Source organism: Papaver somniferum, chromosome 5 (assembly GCF_003573695.1).
Source record: "Papaver somniferum cultivar HN1 chromosome 5, ASM357369v1, whole genome shotgun sequence".
NCBI classification, from domain to species: Eukaryota; Viridiplantae; Streptophyta; class Magnoliopsida; order Ranunculales; family Papaveraceae; genus Papaver; species Papaver somniferum.
This window is the reverse complement of record NC_039362.1, coordinates 176,960,917-176,983,503: the sequence shown is the minus strand read 5'-3', so window position 1 is coordinate 176,983,503 and position 22,587 is coordinate 176,960,917. Positions and strand designations below refer to the sequence as shown.

The following is a 22,587-nucleotide window of genomic DNA, read 5'->3' as shown; positions in this document are numbered from 1 at the left end:
AATTTTTGAGAGGCAGTTTTGTATATCAGATTTATAATAACTTAGTTTTCACTTAATTTTGTGAATTCTGTTGAAATTTTGTGAATTTTGATTTTGATTTTTTTTTTGGTTTTTTGTTTATTTAAATATTATCGTACATGAACCAATGGCTAAATCCTAATTTTTCTTTTTTATTATTTTTTTTTTTTTTGGAAACACTTATGGAGATAATAATAATTTATTGCAACTCAGAAGGATTATCATCCGACAAGAAATTAGTTGGAAGCCTAGCAACAAGCTGAGCTCCAACACCTTTTTGGATAGCTACACCTAACCTATGAAAAAAAATTAAAAAATTTATTTTATTTGTAGATGGTGAATATAAAGTTTAAATTTTTTAAATAATAACGTAATCAAAACTAATAATCTTAATATCTTTTTTACATTTAATTTAGTATTTATTTATGATCCTGATTATGAGAGAACCCACTCAAAGTATATTCACCATGAAAAAAGGTTACAACTTTTATATACGTCAGTTGTCTTTGGCCAGGATGAAATTGGGACGACCGCATGTGATGTTTGTCTCTGGAAATGTTATCCGACCTTCTAAGAATTAAAACCCCTTCTATTTTGTATTATAGATTGTGTTATGGTAAACCTGAGATGTCATGCTATGTTTTTTGGCCTATTGGTTTATTCTGTATGGGGAAATTGTTCCTTGTGATCCCTAATACCATGAGGAATGCATTGCTGCTGAGAGAGATATGGAAGGGGAGAAAGAAGACACGCAAAATCTAGAATGAACGCTACACAGTGGAAATGTACGTGCAGCCTAATATTAGAGGTAATTCACATCAATAGGGGCAATAAACTGTAGATAATTGGAAAACGTACTACACTGAGTAATCTATCATAAACATGGTTTTTTTATGGCATTGTGTTGATTTGTCTCGTTTCTTCAAGGTGCTGCATATCAAGGTTATTCATCGGTAAGGGTAAGTCATGTGGGATATGATTTACTGCTAGATTAGCCAAAAAGCGTTGCAGAATAGAAAAAAAAGTGGTGTCTATATGTTATTACTATACGTTTCTCTATCTAGATATATCTCACATGTGAACTAGCAGTGAGATAGTTTTGTTGAAATGTTCACCACAGCCAAAATCACCTTTCTGCGGAATGGTTCAACGCAGGAAAGAATGTTCCACGATATCTGCGCTGAATGAATACTCGTCGGCACTCTGTGCTGAATGGAAACGCGCTGCCCCTTTGCGCTGAACCATACAACGCCACAGAGTTAAACATTTTTTTTCCTACACCTAGTTTACACCATCAACAACTGAATGTTTATTAATCATGTTTTCTCACAGTCCTGTTACACCACCAATGGCTATGTTTTCAAATTTTGAATTTTAAAACGTTTGAAAATTTGTTCCAACAGTTGTTTGTTTCGAAATTTGAAAAGTTACCAAGCTAAGGAATTTTTTCATTACATTGCAAATCAAGGCTACAATGTCTGCTCAAACCCACAGAGCGAATTGAAGAACAATGAAAAAATCGTAATTAAATCAAACATGGAGTTATTGGTGGAGAAAGAAATGACGAACAAACGAAGAAGAGGTCGGCATCTGTTGCTGAAAAGAGGATTTTGGCTGCGCTAAGTGGTACAACACAGTCAACTTATTTGAATGGTCAAGCGTTGTTCCATTCAACGAAAAGTGGAAAAAAAATTAGTGCTGAACCATTCAGTACAGACTCGTTGTTTAGTTCTGCGACTATCATACTAAATTAGCATTATCATAGGACTTCAGGTTGTCCTAGCTTCCAATCTAGATGCTAGATTAGAAGATCATAGGACTTAACCTAAATATGTATTTTTTGATCGAAATTATGTCATTGCACTAAAAACTGTTTGTTGTCATCGTGTATTTTTTTTTGGAATGATTTTTTAGGGACCATGGTTTTTTTGGGGGGACCATGGTCTTATTAGGCCACCTTCCCTATAGTTATAAGGGGTGTCCTAGAATATTGAAATGACTAACCTACCCTTAACCTAATTTAATTTAAAACCAACATAATAACCACCTCCTCTCACCACCACCTCCCACCACCGCCGATTACCACCACCACCACCAACCACCGATTACCACCACCACCACCAACCACCGATTACCACCACCGCCCACCACCGCCGATTACCACCACCACCTCCTCCAATTATCACCACCAACAACCACCGATTACCACCACCACCTCCGATTACCATCACCACCACTATATATATAGCTTAATTTAAAACATTAACAAAGATATTCTCAAAAACCCATTACTTGTCATTCGTTTTTGGTTGAATAAATGAGAACTAATCATCAAAATGAGTTGAAAATGGAAGTTGCAGAGAGGTTTAATGGAGTTTTTTTTCAGTAAAAAGTTCGGTTATCACAAATTATTTTTTTCTTAACCGAACTCAAAGTTCGGTTGATTCGCAAAAAAATACTTTTAACCGAACTCCTTGTATTAGAACAATACAATTCCATAAGTTCGGTTCGTTCGCAAAATTATTAAGTTTTCTTTATAACCGAACTCTACCTATAAGCCCAGTTAGGTTGAATCGCAAAATATGTTGAAGTTTGCGAACCAACCGAACTTCTAACACTAGGTTACTTTTAACCTGAAGTTCGGTTGGGAACTTGGTTGCGTTGAAGTTTGCGAACTAAACGAACACACAAGATGTACTCAAATAAATTGTCAAGTTCAAAGTTCGGTTACCTACCATTTTATCCTAGGTAACCGAACATTGCACCGTACGACCAAAACCTCCATTAACGAGGGAGTTTGGTAACCTGCGTGTTTGGAAAACGTAACCGAACTACACTTTCAGGTGTGTTCGGTTACATGTTTTTGACATATGGTAACCGAACTACACTTTCAGATGTGTTCGGTTACATGTTGTTGACATATGGTTAACCGAACTGGCCCAAATTTACATAAAAAATTTCATTTTTTTGAAAGTTTGGAGCAATTCAACCAACATTATCTAAGTTTGAAGCATACCTAGGTACCCAAATACCCTTCCTCCGGTTGTGGTTGGTAAAATCCATCGTTTTTCATGTTTTCCTTCTTCATCTTCTCTAACTTTACTCTCTCAATAATTCTACTTATTTAAAAAAAAATCATCTGATTTTTTAATCTCACTAATTATCTTTAACTTAATCATCTCACTAATCATTACACTAACTATTATTAACACTAGCTAATCATCACCCAAAATTAATCAGGAGGGTAATTTAGGTATTAATATAAATATCTAGATAAGGGGTGACCTAGATTTACTTCTAATGTTTTTACCCAAAATAAAACCATGGTCCCCAAAAAATCGTACTTTCTTTGTTACCAACCAAAAAGATAAAAGGCTCGTAAATTTTCTGGCCCACTCAACCACCTAACCAAGCTTCTCCCATGTGATGGTGTTTGCCTCGAGTGTCAACAGGCTTCTCCAATACGAGTACAGTCGAACCTCGATAAATGAACGTTCGGTAAATGAATAACCTCGCCAAAAGAATAATTTCTCCGGTCCCGATTTGCACCAAGGTGATAAATGAATAACCTTGCTTAATGTATTAATGAATAAAAAAAATTGGATCCTTAAAGGCCCTATAGAAATATAAACGAATAATCACTGAATTATGTATAAAATAAACCAAAATACATAATCAGAAAGTTTTACATAAAAATATACGTGGGAATGAACTCAAAAAAAAAATCATCTACGGTTGATTGTCTTTTTCTTCCACCCAAACCAAAATGCACCGTATCCTTAATTTTATGCAAAGCTTGCACAATTTCTGGAATATTTTTCTTGCGTTGTAGCAAGTAATTTTTTAATGTATCCATCGCTTGAAAAGCATCTTTAAATGACACATTTGGTACGACGCTATTATCATCTGGTTCAGGATCATTCTCATTATTCATTACTGACTCAATAATTTCTTCGTTTGTTGGAGACTCCATAACTGCTAGGGCTGAACATGGTGTCGGTTAACCGTTGGAAACCGACCGAACCAGACCAATAAGCAAGAAACCGAACCAAACCATTTAGATTTGGATTGGTTTGGTAAAAAATTTTGAAAAACCGACAGTATTGGTTTGGTTTTGGTTTGGCCTGAAAACCGAACCAAAAACCATTGGAAAACCGATAAATATAGACCGTTGATTAATATCAGATAGATTCAATCCACACCCTTCATATTTCTTAAGTTATAACCCAAGTATACATTCTTCGACCTAATTTTCACTTCACATCTTCGCCTCCTTCTTCACTCTTCAGTTCATAGAACAGAAAGTTGAGATGTCATGGTTGCGATTCTCTAAACTCTAGTAGAATCTAATCATCCCCTCCCCTCATTCTTCTTCTTCTTCTCCTTCTCCTCCTCCTTCTTTTCAGGCGAAATCTGTTCATATGAGTTTGTAATTGTAACCTGTCAGTGTTATCTAGGGTTCACTAGTATAAGGTATCATCTTCATTCTTCAGACGAAATAAACAAGTGAACATCTAATTTCTTTTAAGAGGTATCATATTTATCATTTATGTAACTTGGGTTACTTGATTTACATGATTTATATTTAATCTAGGGTTTGCTAAAATGATTTGATTTTGCATGTTTTGTTTTTTTGCAGGATTAAGTTGATTTCTTTGATTCAACTATGGAGGAATCAGGATCAACACCAGTAAGATATTTTTCCTCAAGAATTAGAAACATAGGATTCTAAAATTTGCTTTATGCTAGGATTAAGAGTGTTATAACTTATAACTGCAGGCACATGATAAGATTCGTCTCTCTTTTTTACTTGTATCTATCGTTTAGTTTTTGGTTATCCAACCTTACTCTAAGGTGTCCTTGTGTCTTAATTAGTGCTTTTGTGGTTTGTGGTCTTGACAAGGTTTATTGAAAGTATTGGACTAAAAATCACTTTTATCTGTCTTTTTTTGTCTTGATCAATTCGTCAATCTGAAAGTAATCAGGTTTTGACTAGCCAAGTGAAGCTAATTTATGAGCTTCATTTCCCTTGGTAGTTTCAGACCCTGGAATGGGTGTGGCAGTTCTGCACTTGGCAGTTGGTCCTAGTGCTTATTTCATTGCTCAATGGGGGTGTAATTGTTGGTAGGTAATGGTTAGGCAGTTCAATGTGGTAAACTTTATGCTAGGATTATAACATTAATTTTGTGCTTATGCAACAACAAAAAAAGAAAAAAAAAGGATGAATTAGGGAAAGTTGGCAAAATCTAATCATGTTATTGTATAAGTCAATTAGGGATTTTTTTTTTTGTGTAAAATCATGTTCACGTTCAACTTCAGTTCTGTATCAATGTTAATGTTAATGTTAAGTCAATTAGTCAAATAGAATCGTCAACAATCTCTCAGAGAAGGAGTAGAAAGAAATGATTTTTTTTTCTTTTCCTAGTAGGTCTATATCTAATGTATGCAGTGGAAGAAGATCTCTTCATTTTCTTCCTTCAAAAATCTATGACCAGCTTACTGTGCGTCTGTGCCCACGAAGGATTTTTTTTTCTTGTTCTTTTTGAAACACACGAAGGATTAATAAACAAGAAACTTATCTTTTTAATAAGTAGTATTTGAATGCACTTTGATATGCTTTTTTTACATGTTATCTGATTTGAATTTCTGCCTTGTTTATATTCAGGCTTCCGTTAACTCAAATGCATTGTTGCCACCACTACATCCTCCTCCAAGATCTTCTAACGCCTCTACTGAAGTTAGTTCAGTTGCAAAAGTACCAACTGCTGGTGAAGCTCCATCTGCACCAGCTGCCAATGTTTCCGATGCTGGTACCATCACTGTCACTGCACCAGCTTCTAAGAAGCGGAAGAAAACTTCATGGGTTTGGGATCACGTTGATATGGACCCTCCTCCTTCGATAATGGTAACTTGCAAGAAATGTAAACAGAGAATGAAAGCTGACTCTTCTACACATGGGACCGGCTCCTTGAATAACCATTTAAGAAAGTGTCTGAATCTTATTCCTAAGGATTATGGTCAGTCGACTCTTTCTTTTGAACCTGCTAGGCTGGGAGAAGATGAAAAGTTAGTTGCTGTAACTTTTTGTCAGGATTCGTGTAGAAAAGCATTGATTATATTCATCATAGTGGATGAGCAGCCTTTTAGAATAGTTGAGGGGGAAGGTTTCCGAGAATTTTGCAAGGTACTTGAGAGTAGATTCAAGATACCATCTCGTATCACTGTACGGAGAGATGTTATGGAACTGTTTGAGTACGAGAAAGTGAGATTGAAGAATTATTTCAAGGTTAATAAAGTCAGAGTTTGCATCACCACTGACACATGGAGCTCACTTCAGAAGTTGGGATATATGGTTATTACAGCACATTGGATAGATGCTAGCTGGAAGTTGCACAAGAAGATCATTAGTTTCATCCAAATTGTAGGTCATAGCGGTGAGACTATTGGTAGGATGATAGGAACATGCTTGTTAGATTGGGAGATCGAAAATGTGTTTACTATAACTTTAGATAACGTTTTTGCCAACGATGTAGCTATAACATATCTGCAAAACCAAGTACTCAGAAAGAATTCAGATTTAGTGAAGGGTTTCTTACAAGTGAGATGCGCTGCTCACGTCCTTGCCCTTGTTGTAAAGCATGGAATGAAGGAGTATGACATCTCAATTAAGAGAATAAGGGCAGTAGTGAAGTATTGTATGAGTTCTCCTGCAAGATTGAAAAAATTTATGGACTGTGTCACTTACGAGAAGATTGAATGCAAGAAGGGTTTGGTCCTAGATGTAGACACCCGTTGGAATTCGACATTTACTATGTTAGACTCAGCTGAGAAGTATCAGCCAGCTTTTGAGAGGTTAGAGTATGAGGACAAGGCATTCAAGAAGAAGTTCTGTTTTGTTGAAAGTCAAATTCCTTTAGTTTCTTCTACTTCTAGTACTTCCACCGTTGATAACCAACCTGACTGGGATGTGGATGAAAACCAAGATGCAGACTTAAGTTCTGATGAAGAAGTTATTGCTACTGCAAAGAGAGGAAAGAAACGCAAGAGAACAAGTTCTGATAAGGCCCCATCAGCACCTCCTTTGCATGCGCCATACCCATCAGATTGGTCGTATGCTAGAGCCTTCGCGAAGTTTTTGAAGGTATTTTTTGATTTTACTGTCAAGTTCTCTGCTTCTACTCATGTTACTGCACACGAATTCTTGTTTCATGTGAGTGTTATTCATCGAACTTTAAACACATGGGCAAATCACAAAGATACATTTCTTTCTAGCATGGGTCTTAAAATGCAAAGTAAATATAACGAGTATTGGGGACGTTATGAAAAGATGAACAATCTTATGTTTATTGTTGTATTATTGAATCCACAAGATAAAGAATTAGGATTGAAGTTTCTTCTTGGCCAGTTAGGAATTGGTGGTGGTTATTTGAGAACAGAACTAATGGATCTTGTAATGAGGGACTTTAAGGCACTTTTTGAAGAATACTGGGATGTCCAAATGAGTGCTGGAAACTCAACAGTTGTAACAGATAGTAGTGGTGGTAATACTGTTGGCGCTGAACCAGATGATGAAGGAGATTGTGCTGCAGCCGCCCTTATGGCAGAGAGAGCAAGAGAAGAAGAGGAAAGTTTTGATGATGAAGGAAAAAATGAGCTGGAGACTTATTTGAGAGAGAAACGAGAACCGCGGAAAGAGAAAGTTTCTTTTGATATCTTAGGTTGGTGGAAGACGAACTCGACTAGGTATCCTACTTTGGCACTAATCGCAAGAGATATATTGGCTATACCCATCTCTTCAGTGGCATCTGAATCTGCCTTTAGCACTGGGAGGCGTATTCTCGATCCATATCGAAGTTCTTTACTTCCCACAACAGTTGAGGCATTGATTTGTGCTCAAAATTGGTTGAAGACGCCGATTGATCTTGATACTTCTTCCTTGGGACCAGAAGAGGAAGTTAGTTCAGGTATTATTTGTTAATTTGTTTGTAGTATAGCAGTTTAGCTTATTGATGACATACCACAAAATGTTCAGATTATCTAGTTCATGTATGTCAGCTTATGGGTGACTCATAAAACTTCATATAATTAGCTCATAAGTCACATATAGGAATTATAGATCATTCGCTTTATTTTGTGAGTTGTAAGGTCAAAGATCAAGCTTTATCATTTCAAATCATTAGTTTAGAGTTTGTGATACTTATCTTTTGGAGGTAAAGCAACAATTCCAGTGCTTGCTGTAACTCTCTGGATTTTGCAAGTGGACTGGATTTCACCATTTTGAAATGTCTATCATGCTCCTGAGATTTAGAGGCTGGATCTAAACAGTCAAAATTGGGTTGGGGGATTTAAGTTGCAAGAACTGTAACTCTGTTGTATGCTATTGAGAGATAAATCTTCTACTTCTGAATTAGTTCTAGCCAAACAATTGAATTCAGTTTCTCTTTTACTTTGATTAAATTTAACAATCATCTCAGCATCATCATTAATTTCTTCCCTAATTGAATTTCAGAAAATCCTAAACAATCTTCAATTTTTTCTCTTTCAACTCACTGTATACTACTGATCGTGCATTTTTTCATTGCAGAATTTTTGGACTCTCTCTCTAAATCCATGTTCGTAAACATAACAGATGATGATGTTGAGGACTAAGGAGTACCAAGGTAATTCATCTCACCAATTGGAAGCATGTTTTCTTTGGATTTAATTTAAAGTCTTAATGTGCTAATTTAGTGCCTCTTAAACCTGTTAAGTTATTACCTGTTCAGTTAGCAAAGAAAGATACATTGTCCTCCTGATGGTGTGTTTACATGTCACGTCTTTTCACTGTTAGCATTTTCATGTATTGTTTGCCATCATGATTAGTGGAAATATACGTGAATTAGATTCTAACTACCAGTTGCTTGCCATTTTCATATACATGCAGTCAGCAACCCTGGAAAGTCTGAAGCTATCAGTTGATTTTGTGGATGCATAGCTGGAAAGTGTCGATGTTGTTCAGATGTTATGGAGACTGTGGATCTTTTGAATTACTAATCTTTATCTTTTGAATTGTGTTTAAGAATGTTATGAATTTGGATTGTGTATGGAATGGGAATGTATGTAGCCTGTAGGTAGGTTTGAAAATCTTTAAACCATGTTTTTTTTTTCTTAGATTTGAACTGTCAGTTTCCTGAAACTGACATAGCAGCCGGTTAACCGATAAACCGCTGGAATAAACCGAAACCGGCTAGAACCATTAAGAAACCGAACCAATGGTTAATGGATTGGTTTGGTTCATATTTTAAGAAACCGATAGTATTGGTTTCGGTTTTGGTTTGGCTAAAAACCGAACCAAAACCGACCATGAACAGCCCTAATAACTGCATCATTCTCGTTAGGATAGTTCAAAAGATATTCAACGTCCATCACATTTCTATAACGTAAATTAGAAATGACACTAGTTAATTTAAAAGAAAATGAATGTTAATTGAATTATTCATAAGGATTTTGACCTATAATTCCTAGGTATACTTGTACATTTTCTCTTGTACAATTTAATTTCTTAATTAAGAAAATATTGTCTAAATGAATAAATATTCGTTTATCGATAAATGAATAACCCCGCTAAATAAATAATTTTTTTTATCCCGAAAACATTCATTTATCGAGATTCGACTGTATACTTTTAAGCTGAATATAAAGAAGAGATTTATTAGTTTTACTGACTAGATTTTTAAACTATAACCCGAAACAGTACCTCTCAGTAATAAAGAAAAAGGTGTTTCGACGGTGTGGGTTTAGAACTTTAGAGTTTAGACTGCTTAGTTTAATCTTAGATCCGATCAAACCTGATTAAGTAGCCATGGTATGACCCTTAACCGTTAGGTACTACAAGGAGTGATAATGTCGACATTTTCTTACTTTTTTCCAGACCCCAAAATTGTACTTCATATCATACATTTCAGATCGCACACTTCAAGAAATGAGTCCATGATGTCCTCATTTTCAGTACAGTGATGGCTGCATTATTGCAAAACTTACCATATTACCCCTTTAAAAACCCATTTCATGAGAAAAACTAAGGGTATTCATGTCAATTTACATAAATCATGACACATTTAGTGGGTAGAGTGTAGTTAACTCCAAGTACATGGACAGGAGGAATCATAGGACCACATCGAAAAATCTAGTTTCTGAGAAAAAGAGGAGAAAATGAATAGCACCACTAGAACAACAATTGAGGATGGAATATCACTAGTATTTGGGGTAATTCTGAGGAAGAGTTTTTGTAGATTGAGAGAAATGAACGACTTGTTTTCTGAGTTTATGTCTATTCTTGTCACAACTATTCAGTACTCTGATCATGTCATAGCTCAGCGGGGTCGCGGTGGTCAACGACAATCTAATGACTTTCCAGGCAGATATTCGCTGATTTCGTCCATGGATGCTCGCCCTGATAGGTAGTCTTTAATTGATTATATGTTTTGGTGATATTGTTTGACAATTTGTTGCGAGTACTAGTACTGGTCCTACTGGACAATAAAAAACTTTGGTGGGAGAGAATCTTGTACTAATACTGATTGATATGAACAAAATTGAGATACTACTTTCTAATTGCATTGATTTGATTATGGATACTTATTAATAAAGCTTAGAATGGTTTGTGTTCTGCATCTACTGTTTAGGAGCTTTGCAGTGTTTGATTATGTAAGAGCATTTTAGTAGTTTTGGGGTTCATCGGGATTTTGTGTTACGAAACCGTAAGATCGGTGTGTCTTGATTTATTTTTGATCGGTAAAGAAATTGGTGATGACCCTATGACTTTACTATTGTATTACAGGGACATCGGCTTGGTATGTCTTGACCGGCAGTACTAGTTTTTATCTTTGTAATCTACTGTTGAAACATGTAGTAAGTTTGCACTTTTTAAATAACTAGATACTTTTTTCATAAATGTTAAGCAACTTGTTGTCTTATGGTCTTGTGGCACAGCTTCTTTTAAATTTGTTCCTCCTAGCCTCATTTGAAGCAATTGGTGAACTCTCATGAGAGACTGATTAGCTTTGTAATCTGGAGGAATTATAACTATTAATTAGCAGATTGGTTTCAAATGTAGTCTTCAAGATCATGTTATATGCTTAGCACTTTGACAGTTACAGATGGATACAAGTTGTATGCGTCTTATCAAGATGGGAGGAATAAGCATACCCATATGAATGCACCGCGTTTACGATTCTATTCTCAATATTGTGACACTAATTTAAGGTTAGGTTTCAGATTATTCAAAATCTTTGAGCATTCCTTCATTTGTTCTCTATTTGCTTTAATTTCATCTTTGCAAAACACTGCACTTTTGAGACAGCTAGCTAGGGTTCCAATCAAATGGTTGGGTCATATGACACAGTATACTATATATGCTATTAAACTTGCGATACTAAGAGATAAATATGATAGGTCTAGTTTAGTAAAGGGCAGGAGAAGGATAGTATTACTTGCTCGAAATGAAATTCTATCTTGAAGATCGTGTTATATATCCTCAGTGCAGTTAGCTAGTTGCATCAGACAGATACAAGTTGCATGCCTTTTGCTGGGGTGAAATGAAGTCGGATGTATGCTCAATATTCATGTCAGATGAATGCACTGCCATTGCGATTCTATTCTCAATGTTAGGGGGCACTGGTTTGATTTTTGAACTCGTGGCGTTAACGGTGTGATTGCCTTGTGTTCTGATATGGATGGTGTTTTATATTTATGACTATACCCACTATCCATATCTAGCTGCTCATATGTAGAACTATGTTTCAACATGTATATTAGTTCCGTACCTGTTGAGTGAGCAGAAACTATCGGATAGTTGAAGGATTTGCTAGGACATTTATAGAATGTGGAGGGAAAGAGATTTTCCCAAGGTGATTTTGAAGATGCTACAGCAGAGGATGATTTTGATGATGATGGTGAAAAATCCGAATACGAAACAGACATTGAAGGTAGGAAAGTGCAGGGCCGTTCCTGGGAATTTTTAGCCCCAAAGTCAATATATTATATTTTGCCCCGCTAAAGAGAATATTAAGCAGAAACAAACTTGATCACAGTTATTTCATCTTACCACCGTCATTATCACATTTGTTTTCAAGAGCGCCTCAAAATGAGTTTTTTCAAAGTGCTTTAATATGCAACTAATAATTTTTTGTATACAAGGTTGGTACAAAAATCTATCTAGGCGGCCAAAGGCCGCTCTATTTTTATTTTTATTTTTTTTCCTTAACGACAAGTATTAGTTACATATTATTTAATAATCTTACAATGCACAAAACTAATCGTGAGGATATAAAAAAAAATTATAACCTAAATTAAAAAAAACTCACCAAAACATCATGTATGCTAACAAAAATACAGTAAATTATACATGTTTTTCTAAACAAAATTATACATGTTTTTCTAAACAGGAAGTAAGACTATGTATGTAATTTGGTAGGCCGATCCATTTCATTTATTATTGATTCTCTAAAATCAATCAACCTTATAAAATTAATGTTTCATATAAAAAAATGATTTTATTTTTTAGAATTATTCAATTATAATTAGAAAATAATAATTTGTAAAGAAAAATTGAAAAAATTCAAACAAAAGATGCAATCAAATTAGGACAGAGGGAGCTATTTAAGTCTTAATTAACCTATTTTTTCTCTTATATTTTATGTAAATTATATGCAGGTCCCCAATAATTATTTATCATACAAAGAACTCCAAATACAAAAGATATTTGGTTGCTCCCCACCCCTTGTTGCCCCAAAGCCCCACTTGCCCTGCTTTCCCTTCCCGCCCGGCCCTGGATAGTGGTGAATCTTCCTGAGGTTGGTGTAACTATAAAAGAGAGGACCAAATCTATAGAGGAGATACCGTATGGATAGAATACCTATGAGTGAGACTCAAAGTGTGGATAAACTTTTGCAATTAACATCCTTGCTGGGTGCCTCCTCTAAAAGACACTCAGGAAGATACAGCTAGTTTGAATTTGCTAGTACTGTGTATCGATTTGACATTTCAGGAAGTGTCTGATGGATCTAGTACATATGCACAGTTATCTCTAGCTATTTTCCTGGCACATAAACTTTTGTGTATGCATGTGCTTTGGAATTCGATTGCATCTTAGCCGACTGCGCAGCATATTACAAAGAAGCTTTGCGTATTGATCGCTAGTATTTCGGCATTCTTGGGCTAACTTCTTCTCTTGCTGGACACAGTCCCAGTTTGCGAAATTTCACAGTCCCGAACCCCCATCGCACCTCTGGAATGGGGTTTCCGTTCAAATTTGTGAAATTTGCAGGAATGGAATCAGATAACAGCCTATTATTCACATCAACTGTTCAGAGTCTGAAATAACCGATGCACGCAATCTGGTGGGCGTTATGGATCGAGAGAAATAAAAGCGTTTTTCACAACAAGGATTCTGCACCAAACGATGTAATTGTTGCTGCTAAGTCTCTTATCTTTCAATGGGGACTTCCCTATCAAGTTTTTGATGATTTGGTCCACAATTGGGAGGCAAAGATTTACATGCAACTTTGCCACCAGTTAGCTTCTTTATTTGGCACTTCCAGTATCTTTGAGAGAAATCTCAAATTGGGAGGCAAAGATTTACATATAACCGACGCACGCAATGTCAAATTCAATATGAATTTGAGAGAAATCTCAAATTTATGACCTGTGAGGAGAAGGAATCAAAGAGAACTTTGCAGGATCACTTGGAATGGTAGCTTTGGGGAGAGGGCCAAGATCCACATGCTAAGAAGAGATTTTCTTAGTCTTTCTGAGTTTTGTTTTCAGTATTTGGATTCAAGGCTGTCTCTCAGACAAACGTTCACTCAAACAAACAGACGATATGCTACAATTGTAAGTCCAATCGAAGAGCCCAGAATTTACAACCTCCAACCCCACTAAAAACAAACTGAAAGAAAATTACCATGATCAAGCATGGAAAGTGGCCTTCAATGGTAGTTTCAAGCCGGTGATTTGCGGACATATTAACATGCCCTGTGTGCATTAACCTCTGAGGGAAATAGTCGACGGGCTGCAGCATAACTAGTTCCAGCTGGCATCTTCTCTGTTATGACATCCGCAACCACTCTTTAAGAAACATTCCACCAGTGGCTTTGTAAACATTCCACCAGTGCCTTTGTGATCATCGGAAGGGACCCAGTTTCTGTAGCAGAAAATAGTTGTTTGTTTCTTCAGATACAACTAGATAAGCAACAGGACAGGAAACACTGCTAATAATATTAAAAAATAAGCATGTTGGCTTAGTTTTGGTACCGAAATCATATTCTGGTGAGCACATTGTCAATCTCCCTGAAAACAAAAACTCTCATTTCTGGATCTTTTTCCTTGAGCAGCTCAAAGACACAAACATCATCTTCTGTCAGACCTAAATGCCGTCTAAGAGAAGTCCAACCTGTAGATAGTTTTGTTGCTTTACCACTGGCAATGTATCCAATCGTCCACACTTTATTGTCTGAACTCCGAACTATGATATTCTTTATGTTCTTCGGTAGATATTTCTTGGCGAAGTAATTAGGAACATGCTGCAACAGTTGAGGGAGAAAAAGAAATGAAAAGAAAGTTGACATACGTCGTGAAATCCAGTTTCTACAGTCAAGAATATCATTAGTACCCTAACAAATCTCAAGCCAAGTCAAGATGCAAAGAAAACAGAACTGCAACCCGTGTTTACACACTTCAAGTACAAGCACATCACATGGTAAACTTCGTATTAATAAGCATGCATATGGGAACACTATTTAGTTTACTGCTTTGACACGTCCTAGCGAAAAACTTGCATGATGAGGAATAACTGTTAGCTAAGCATATAAAGTTCCTTTCCCAGAGACACAAGAAAAGGAAATAAATATATTAAAGAGTGAAGTTTTTAGGTGATTACCAGATATCCATAAGTTAGATAGGTATCTCGCATACAAACTGCAAAGAAAGGAAATTGAGTCTGACGCTCGAATAACCTGGTTACTTCAGCCACTCTTTCAATGCCTTTGTCTCTCCGTGACGATATAAGGAAAAGTTTTGAGGCGTCAGCTGAATCAGACGTGTCTTCACTTTCTTCTCCTTTAACAACAGGTAGGCGTTCACCTGATGGAGTTCTTTCACCTTCTAAATACGCTGACTTGGTTTCATCCGAAACCAAATACTTTGTACCCTCATTTTTGTTGAGGTGCATGGGGATATCGATACCAGGAGGACACGACAACTGCCTTCTTTCCTCATTTGTCTTACTTTCAACATGAGTTCGAGATGGAGCTGGTGACTGCCTTCTTTCCTCATTTGTCTTACTTTCAACATGAGTTCGAGATGGAGCTGGTGAGTCCAACAACAACACGTCTTCATCATCTGCTACCCTTTTGCTCAAAGGACATCTTTTCTTAGGATTAGACTCTCCTTGGTTTCTTGAATCGTCCAAATGATCCATAACATTGGTAATACACACACTGAATCTTGAATTCCCATTGTAACTGATACCCAAAACATGACCATCCCTTAAAGAGTTATGTTCTGCGAATTCCTTCCAACCTTTGTCAAACCAAACCTTGCCTTCAGATCTCTTCAGTTCCACATTCCAAAGTATACCATCGGCCCTTTTCAGCGCGATAATATCAGACAATGTCCTTCCGATTTTTCTTACCACCTTTTGGGGAATCTCCTGCCAGAGATGTAGACCATTAATATATAACCAAATGCAATTTCTAGTAGAATTCAGAGATCATTAACACTACGATGAACAACGAGATACATTCGATCAGTTCTAACATGAGAAAAGTTTTATGAGAATCTCACCAACTGATATCTCTTATTTTCTGTCCAAATAGCGAGAAAATACGGCTTCTTCCTTCTACCCGAACACTCTGCTTGATCGACACCTGTCCTCCGCTTACTGAAAATTGCCTTTTTCTTCAGTGCTTCGCATCTAAACAATCCACCTACACATTATACATGGGGAAAATGGGTATACTGTTAATTAGGATTACACTAATCGCCTGAGCGCGCCTACAAATATTTATAAAGAGACGAATATGCATATATTGCAGGAATAACTCACAGTCCCTTTTGTCTGAACAAAGTGATGAATCTCTTCCAATATCACCTGCATGATACTGATAGTGATCAAACTCGGAACCATAATTACTGAATGTTCCCTTGCATGTTTCTCCAAATTCTTTCCGCTTCCTGGAAGGAATTGATTTTGCACCATTGCTGCCTATAGAAGAAGGCAATACCTTTTCGCATCCATTTTTACCATACAACTTAACAGAAAACTGTGAATTACCAATATATTTCACAGTGACAAAATCCTCATGGCGTAAATAATGTGATTCAACAAAATCAGACCATCCTTTTCGGAAAGATAAACTGCCATCTTCTTCTTCTCTAACCTTGACATTCCAACATCCTAATGGACTTCGAAGCATCGAATCATAGGGTATCACCCCGTTAAATTTCTCAATGAAATTTACTGGTATCTTCTGCACAATTGAGAAAATGAACAAAAATAGAACTAACCCGTATCCAAAAAAGTCAATAATCAAAGGAAAAATGAACAACATGCTAGAACAGAAGATCAATGAGAAACTTACAAGCTTTTTCGCGAAATCTCCAGCCATCACTTTGAAAAAAGAGGGACTGCTATAACTTTGTAGACTACCCATGTTCTTGTTTATGTCTACAATCAAATTTCACAAGAAATAAAATGGGAAACGAAAATCAGAAGAGAATAAGAGCATTTATGTATACTAAGAGTAGTAGCAGCATGGATGCTAACAGGGGGTGGCAATTTATTTGGGGGTGTACCAATCCAAAGGTGAGAAATGTTTTATGCTGTCCGGATTTTGGTATGCCCCAAATAAAAATTGACATCCCTATTAGAACTAGTTCAGGCTTATGTGTCACGATTCACCAGACACGTGTAAATAATGTTAGAGCACGTGTATGCATGTCACAGCACGTGTTTATAGAGAGAATCTACCATTGTTAAAAAATCTTGAGAATCTACCATTGTTAAAAAAATCTTGAGAATCTAAAAAATCTTGAGAATCTACTATTGTTTGAATAATTTACCATTCATGTAGGACAAATGAATCTTGTACGTTAGATGGGCCATTTGGTACTTGATCTTGATGTCTCCCATATGGTGGAAGAAGATAAAATTTTACCATCTGGTAAGAAGTCCCATAACCTGTTGGAATGTCTTCTCCATTGTCTGGTGTCTGACTGACTACCATTCATGTGGGTGGCCTGGAAGCTGCAATCCACACTGGTGGCATCCAAGAGGTCAGTCCGTCGGCCATCCGCTTATATTGAACAACCAGATTGACTGACCTAAGTGCATATCACCGCTACTCTGAAAAACAGACAATGTAGAAGAAAGCAAGGCATCATCAAAAAATGAAAACTAAAAAGAATTTGTTGTATCTTCTCAAAAACAGTTTTGCTGCCGTTTGTTGGATTTAAAACTAGGAAAATAACTGAATGCATAAAAAACATGCTCATATGAGGAAACATAGGTCATCAATCAACCATGGGGACAGGCACCAAGTGAATAGTGAATGTATATAAAAAAAAAACCACAGTTGTGCACTTCAAACATATTTGTACAAACATGACATGAGCTTAAAGTTAAAAGTCATACCCTAAACAAACCAAGTCTAAAGATGTGTAGAGTCAGCACTGGACTCCTAATGTCATAGTAAAAACTGGAAAGGTAACTACTACATGTACCTGATATAATAGTGAATGACATGGTGCATGATTCGGAATGTGGAGGTTCGTAGTAGCTTTGTTGACCTTGTGTTCTGATATAAGTAGTAAGAACTGAATTTGTTGTTGCTGCTGCTGCATCTATTGCTGTGCTTGCAGGATCAGTTGCTTCTCCATCTTGCAACGAGAGAATAACAGTTAGGGGAGAACTTACGCTGCATGCCAATCATTGTTGCATCTTTATGGCATGCAGAATTTCACAATAGCGACCGTCATATATGAAAGATGAAGCTTGTACCTTTGGATTAGCAGGGTTGTCAAAATTAACAGGAGCTAGCAGCAACTCTTCCTACTGCATTTTCATTTTCCACCAAAATCTGCAATCAAAATTTCAGTATTAGTTACGAACAGAGTCACAAAGTTTTCTGTCAACAGTGATTCAGATGTTTATACCTTCAGCTCCTTCAGTTTTTACCGCTAACAATATATCAGCATAAGAACAGTGATTATTGACTACAAAATTATTCAAACAAAATACTTAAGCATCTTAACAGCAAGAACCAACAGAAACAAATCTTAAACTTAAGAATTCAAAAAGTCACATCTTTTGTATTACATCTAACTTGCACAATGTTCACAAAGAAAAAGAAGGAAGCCTTTTTTCTACATTTTATTTCATTAACCGGTTTCGGGACATAACGACACACTCTTTCATGTGTTAGATGATTGGTGACACAAGTCACGAAATTGTCTGTCATCCAAAAAAATTGACCATGTAAGACAAGGGACATCATCTCTAACAATTTTTAGCTGAGATCTGGCTGGACCTCGTCGTATTTCAAATCTTGAAACCTCTGTAGCAATTTGATCTTGTACGTATTAAGTGCAGCATCCTCCAATGATACTGGTGTGGACTTGATAACAGAGATTGCTCCAGCTTGGTGCAAGGCTCCAGCAGCTTCATCTGCGAAGAGAAAATTGTGTGTGGACAACATATGTTAGAAATCATGCCAATACAAACGAAGACTAGTAGATAGATGCACTTGAGAACATATCAAAGTTTTAACCTGAGTTTGAAAGGGCAGAGAGAGCCTTTAATGCTGACTTGCGTGTTTTGTCGTCTTTGGCAAACTTCAACATTTCTACGAGATCTTTGTCTCCACCCATCTCTACTACTCTCATCCTTCTTTCATCTACAAGCAATTGACAAGAAAATGTTCAAAATTGGGTTATCTGTTTCAATGAAGATATTATATAATAATACAAAAGAGTACATTGTCTTTGAAACTGTAAGAAATTTTTCCATATTACTTTCCCAGTGACCAGTAATGCAGACCAAAGAACATGCTAAAATGATCCAAAATCTCAATGGAGGAGCAAGGTCTAACTCCATAGATTCCCTAGATAAGAATCTCAACAGCAAAATCCCACAACGGCAAAATTCCAAAGCTCTCAATTTACCCTCTTAATGGGGGAAAGTAACACCGTTAAGTCACCGGGCGAGCAAGGTCTAACACCACTTCCTAGATAAAAATCTCAACAACACAATGCAACATCAGGAATTCCCAAAGCTCCTCAAATTACCCTCTTAATGGGGGATATTAATAACATTAAGCCACAAGACGAGCAAGGTCTAACGCAACTTCTTGGATAAAAATCTCAACAGCATAACGCTACACCAGGAATTCCCAAAGCTCTCAATTTACCCTCTTAATGGAGGAAAGTAACAATAGTATGCCACAAGGCGAGTAAGGCCTAACACCACTTTCCTAGATAAAAATCTCAGCAGCATAATGCTACGCCGAGAATTTCAAAAGCTCTCAATTAACGAGGGCAAGTAACAAACCCTACACCAGCAGGGGTGTAACTAGACTACAACTTTTATTGAGAACAGACAAGAATAACAGCCACAAGAATGTAATTGCGTAACCACCCTGTACCCTATTGAAAGTGCAATTGTCGTGATTCGTTAAAAAAAAATGACAAAATGTGGAAATCAAGTCATACATACCATCAACAGCAAAACGGCTTATTCTAGACGCTCCCATTCTTTTAAATAATGGATCCTTGACATGCATCAGCGATATAGACTGATGAAGCAGATTATCTCCTGCGCAATGAAACACATTTAACCTCATTTCATCGATCAATTTTGTCAAACTCGCTAACTCAGAGCATAGAATTGTATAGGCATACTTACCCATGTATGGAAAGAATTGGTAACCAACAAATGTAGCACTGGCGACATAAAATGCTTTCAACATCCATCCAACTTTTCGTTCCACTTCCGCTTCAAGTGCAATCTCATCTGAGAAAAAACACAAACAGATAGTGATCAATTTTGAATACCCTTCAAATCTCAAAAATTCAATTTCGATGAAAACCATTTGGAATGGAAATTGTTGAATTTGAATCATACCTTTTGGAGCAAATGACGAGAATCTGCGTGTAGTGATTAGCTTATTTTGGGGATACCCTCTACCTCTAGACAAATACTGCAATAAAAAATCAAATTAGAAGAAACGAATAAGAACTAATTACATCAAATACAAAATCTAGGGTTTTTGACTAGCATTTCTGGAAATGAAAATCTCAAATTAGGATGAAATTTAGAGAAGAAGTTTGTGTTTTAATGAGTGAAAACAACTTACAGTAGTTAATTGTCTTGCTAAGATACGCATTCTGATCGTAATTTTGTACTTCTTCTCCTTTCTCTCTTTCAAAATGAATAACAAGCTCTGTCCGGACTCAGCTCAGGAGTATCAATGGAGTTCCGGTTTTGGGTTTAAGTCTCGATTCCCAAAGTAATTCGGGCGGGTGAGTCGAATAGGTAGTGATATAGAGTCAGTTCCAGTGCCTGCTTCAGTCTGGTTCTAACATGGAACCCGAAATGCTTGTTGTTAACCTCCCGAATTTGCCCTTCAACATCATCCCTAGACGTGTCGATCGGCGACACTTGGCTTTAGTGTTGGACCGTTGCTCAAAAAAAAATGTAGGGGTGAACACTACTTCCCACCTTATGGGTAGGTATTACCGATCAGGCTAGTGAAGCGCCAAGACAGCTAGCATAGCCGACCAAGTCAATGTCCAGCCAAGATGGTGAAGTACTACATAAATCGTTAAGCACTAAGATAGCGGGACCTTATGGGACGAGTGAAGCGCAAAGGTGGCGCTACATTATAAGGGAATTGGCCGAGTAATGAGGCTTATTGGTTGACACAAGGAAGCTTCATTGAGGAAGGGGAAGACAAAGTCAGGTTGATAAAATGCAACATGCGATGTTAACACTATGGCATATCACTGGAATTGAATTGGCCCAAACTCAAGGATGATGCAAGAGTGTAAAATAGGTCGAGAGTTGGAGGAATGCATTAGGTCAGGCTAGGACAATGCAAACAAGCTAGTAATGCAAGAATAGGCATTGTTATCGTCGAGCAAATTGGCAAAGTGACGCATATGACGCATAAGTAAACCAGAAGAATCTAAGAAGGTGGCCGAGATAACTGTAGCGCAATGTTGGCCGTGCATTGGCATAGGCCAATAAAAATACAGAGCCGTGTTGGCTGAGTATTAGAGGAATGACAAATTCAGTAACGCCCAAAGATAGTTCAGGTGAAGGTTATGAGTTGGTTAACGTTGCTGGCTCACAAGTGTGTCAAAGGTGTGAGACAAGGAAGAACGGTTATAAGAGTAGTTTATAACCGCGAGGGAGTGTTTATAACTGCTTGAAAAATGGCATTGAAGGATGGCTCGAGCAAGAGAAAAACGGGCGTAGTTGCCACAGTTCTTGGCGGTTATGGAACTTCCCTATGGGACATATGGTTGTCCATGCGTGTGCAACTGTTGTGCGCGGTTTTTGGCCATTGTAATTATTGTATAAATAGTGCAAAGGCATAGGAAATTCAGTAGGATTATATAGGAGATTGTGAGACTCAAATTGAAAGAGTTCTGGTAAGGTAAATGCTTGGTTCAAGAGGAACAAGTCTGTGTAAGTCCCTAAGTGAGCACTGTTTGTATATCTTCCATTCGTAATTGTGTCAAATTCTAAGTGTTTTTTGTTGACTGATTGTATTAGTGAATGTATCGCAATGTTTGAATCCTTTATGATAAGCATTTGAGACGAAAATAAAAGAAGAAAGAATGCTAAATATTTTCGTTGCAGAACTGTAATGTTGGAAGTTTGTTTTGGCTCAAGCTTATAAGGCTAAAGTACGAGCGGGTGAAGTTTGATTCAGTGAACCACCGTGCTGTCAGGTTACACTTGCGCATAAAATTTATAAGGTGCATTTGCGGGTGTGACAGTAGAAACGCTACGCTGGAATGACATATGTTGGGAAATAGGGACAGAACAAGAACATTAGCTGGTAGCACATTTGGACAAGTAGTTTTCCATTTGACAAATACTTTTTCAAATATGTATTATAGGATTGATAACTAACTCTATGTAAAACGGTTTGCGATGCTGCTAGTTAATAAATGCTTTAGCAATATATTATACAAAAAAAAATTCCAACTTTGTGACATTGATGGTTAATTGGAAAAATTTGAATTTTAGGCCTTCCTGATTTTGTAGCTTTCTAGCTTTTCTGTACAATTTTTCCTTTTTTTCTCTTTTTCTTTATATCCCATATTGAATTAAGATATCATGAGAACCCTAATGCGTCACATGATTACAAAAACAGAAGAAATCATAGAAATAAAAAGAAGAAAATAAGTATAATTTTACCTTATATTTGTTATATGGGTAAATTATAGAAAAGAAAAGATGAGTAAATCAGAGAAGAAAGAAAAAATCATGTTTTCCTTCTTCTCTTCTTGTCTATTATGTTC

General features: G+C 36.7%; 2 protein-coding genes and 1 long non-coding RNA gene across 4 annotated transcripts; 1 reads left to right on the top strand and 2 right to left on the bottom strand.

Annotated features, from left to right (window-relative positions):
- Nucleotides 1-10,161: 10,161 nt before the first annotated feature.
- LOC113283773 lies at nucleotides 10,162-11,108 on the top strand. The gene is made up of 2 exons (XR_003327621.1): nucleotides 10,162-10,457; nucleotides 10,838-11,108. It is a non-coding gene; the product is annotated as an uncharacterized LOC113283773 (long non-coding RNA).
- Nucleotides 11,109-13,712: 2,604 nt separating this feature from the next.
- On the bottom strand, nucleotides 13,713-18,175 carry LOC113283772 (B3 domain-containing transcription factor VRN1-like). Of its 2 annotated transcripts, none has more exons than XM_026533138.1 (8): nucleotides 18,056-18,175; nucleotides 17,119-17,934; nucleotides 16,638-16,723; nucleotides 16,103-16,526; nucleotides 15,841-15,983; nucleotides 14,936-15,706; nucleotides 14,311-14,579; nucleotides 13,713-14,200 (listed from the first exon to the last, which is right to left on the bottom strand). In XM_026533138.1, exons 2-7 carry the CDS (start codon nucleotides 17,186-17,188, stop codon nucleotides 14,316-14,318), a joined length of 1,758 nt encoding a protein of 585 aa, XP_026388923.1. In that variant the 5' UTR covers nucleotides 17,189-17,934; nucleotides 18,056-18,175; the 3' UTR covers nucleotides 13,713-14,200; nucleotides 14,311-14,315. The 2 variants fall into 2 exon arrangements, with proteins under 2 accessions (XP_026388923.1, XP_026388922.1); XM_026533137.1 differs by having other exon boundaries at nucleotides 16,103-16,723; nucleotides 17,119-17,401; nucleotides 17,779-17,934.
- Nucleotides 18,176-18,321: 146 nt separating this feature from the next.
- LOC113278214 lies at nucleotides 18,322-20,560 on the bottom strand. Its single transcript, XM_026527110.1, has 6 exons — nucleotides 20,409-20,560; nucleotides 20,177-20,252; nucleotides 19,958-20,065; nucleotides 19,769-19,867; nucleotides 18,825-18,950; nucleotides 18,322-18,721 (listed from the first exon to the last, which is right to left on the bottom strand). The coding sequence occupies exons 1-6, from the start codon at nucleotides 20,436-20,438 to the stop codon at nucleotides 18,564-18,566; spliced, it is 597 nt and encodes a 198-aa protein (XP_026382895.1). The 5' UTR covers nucleotides 20,439-20,560; the 3' UTR covers nucleotides 18,322-18,563.
- Between the last annotated feature and the right edge of the window lie 2,027 nt (nucleotides 20,561-22,587).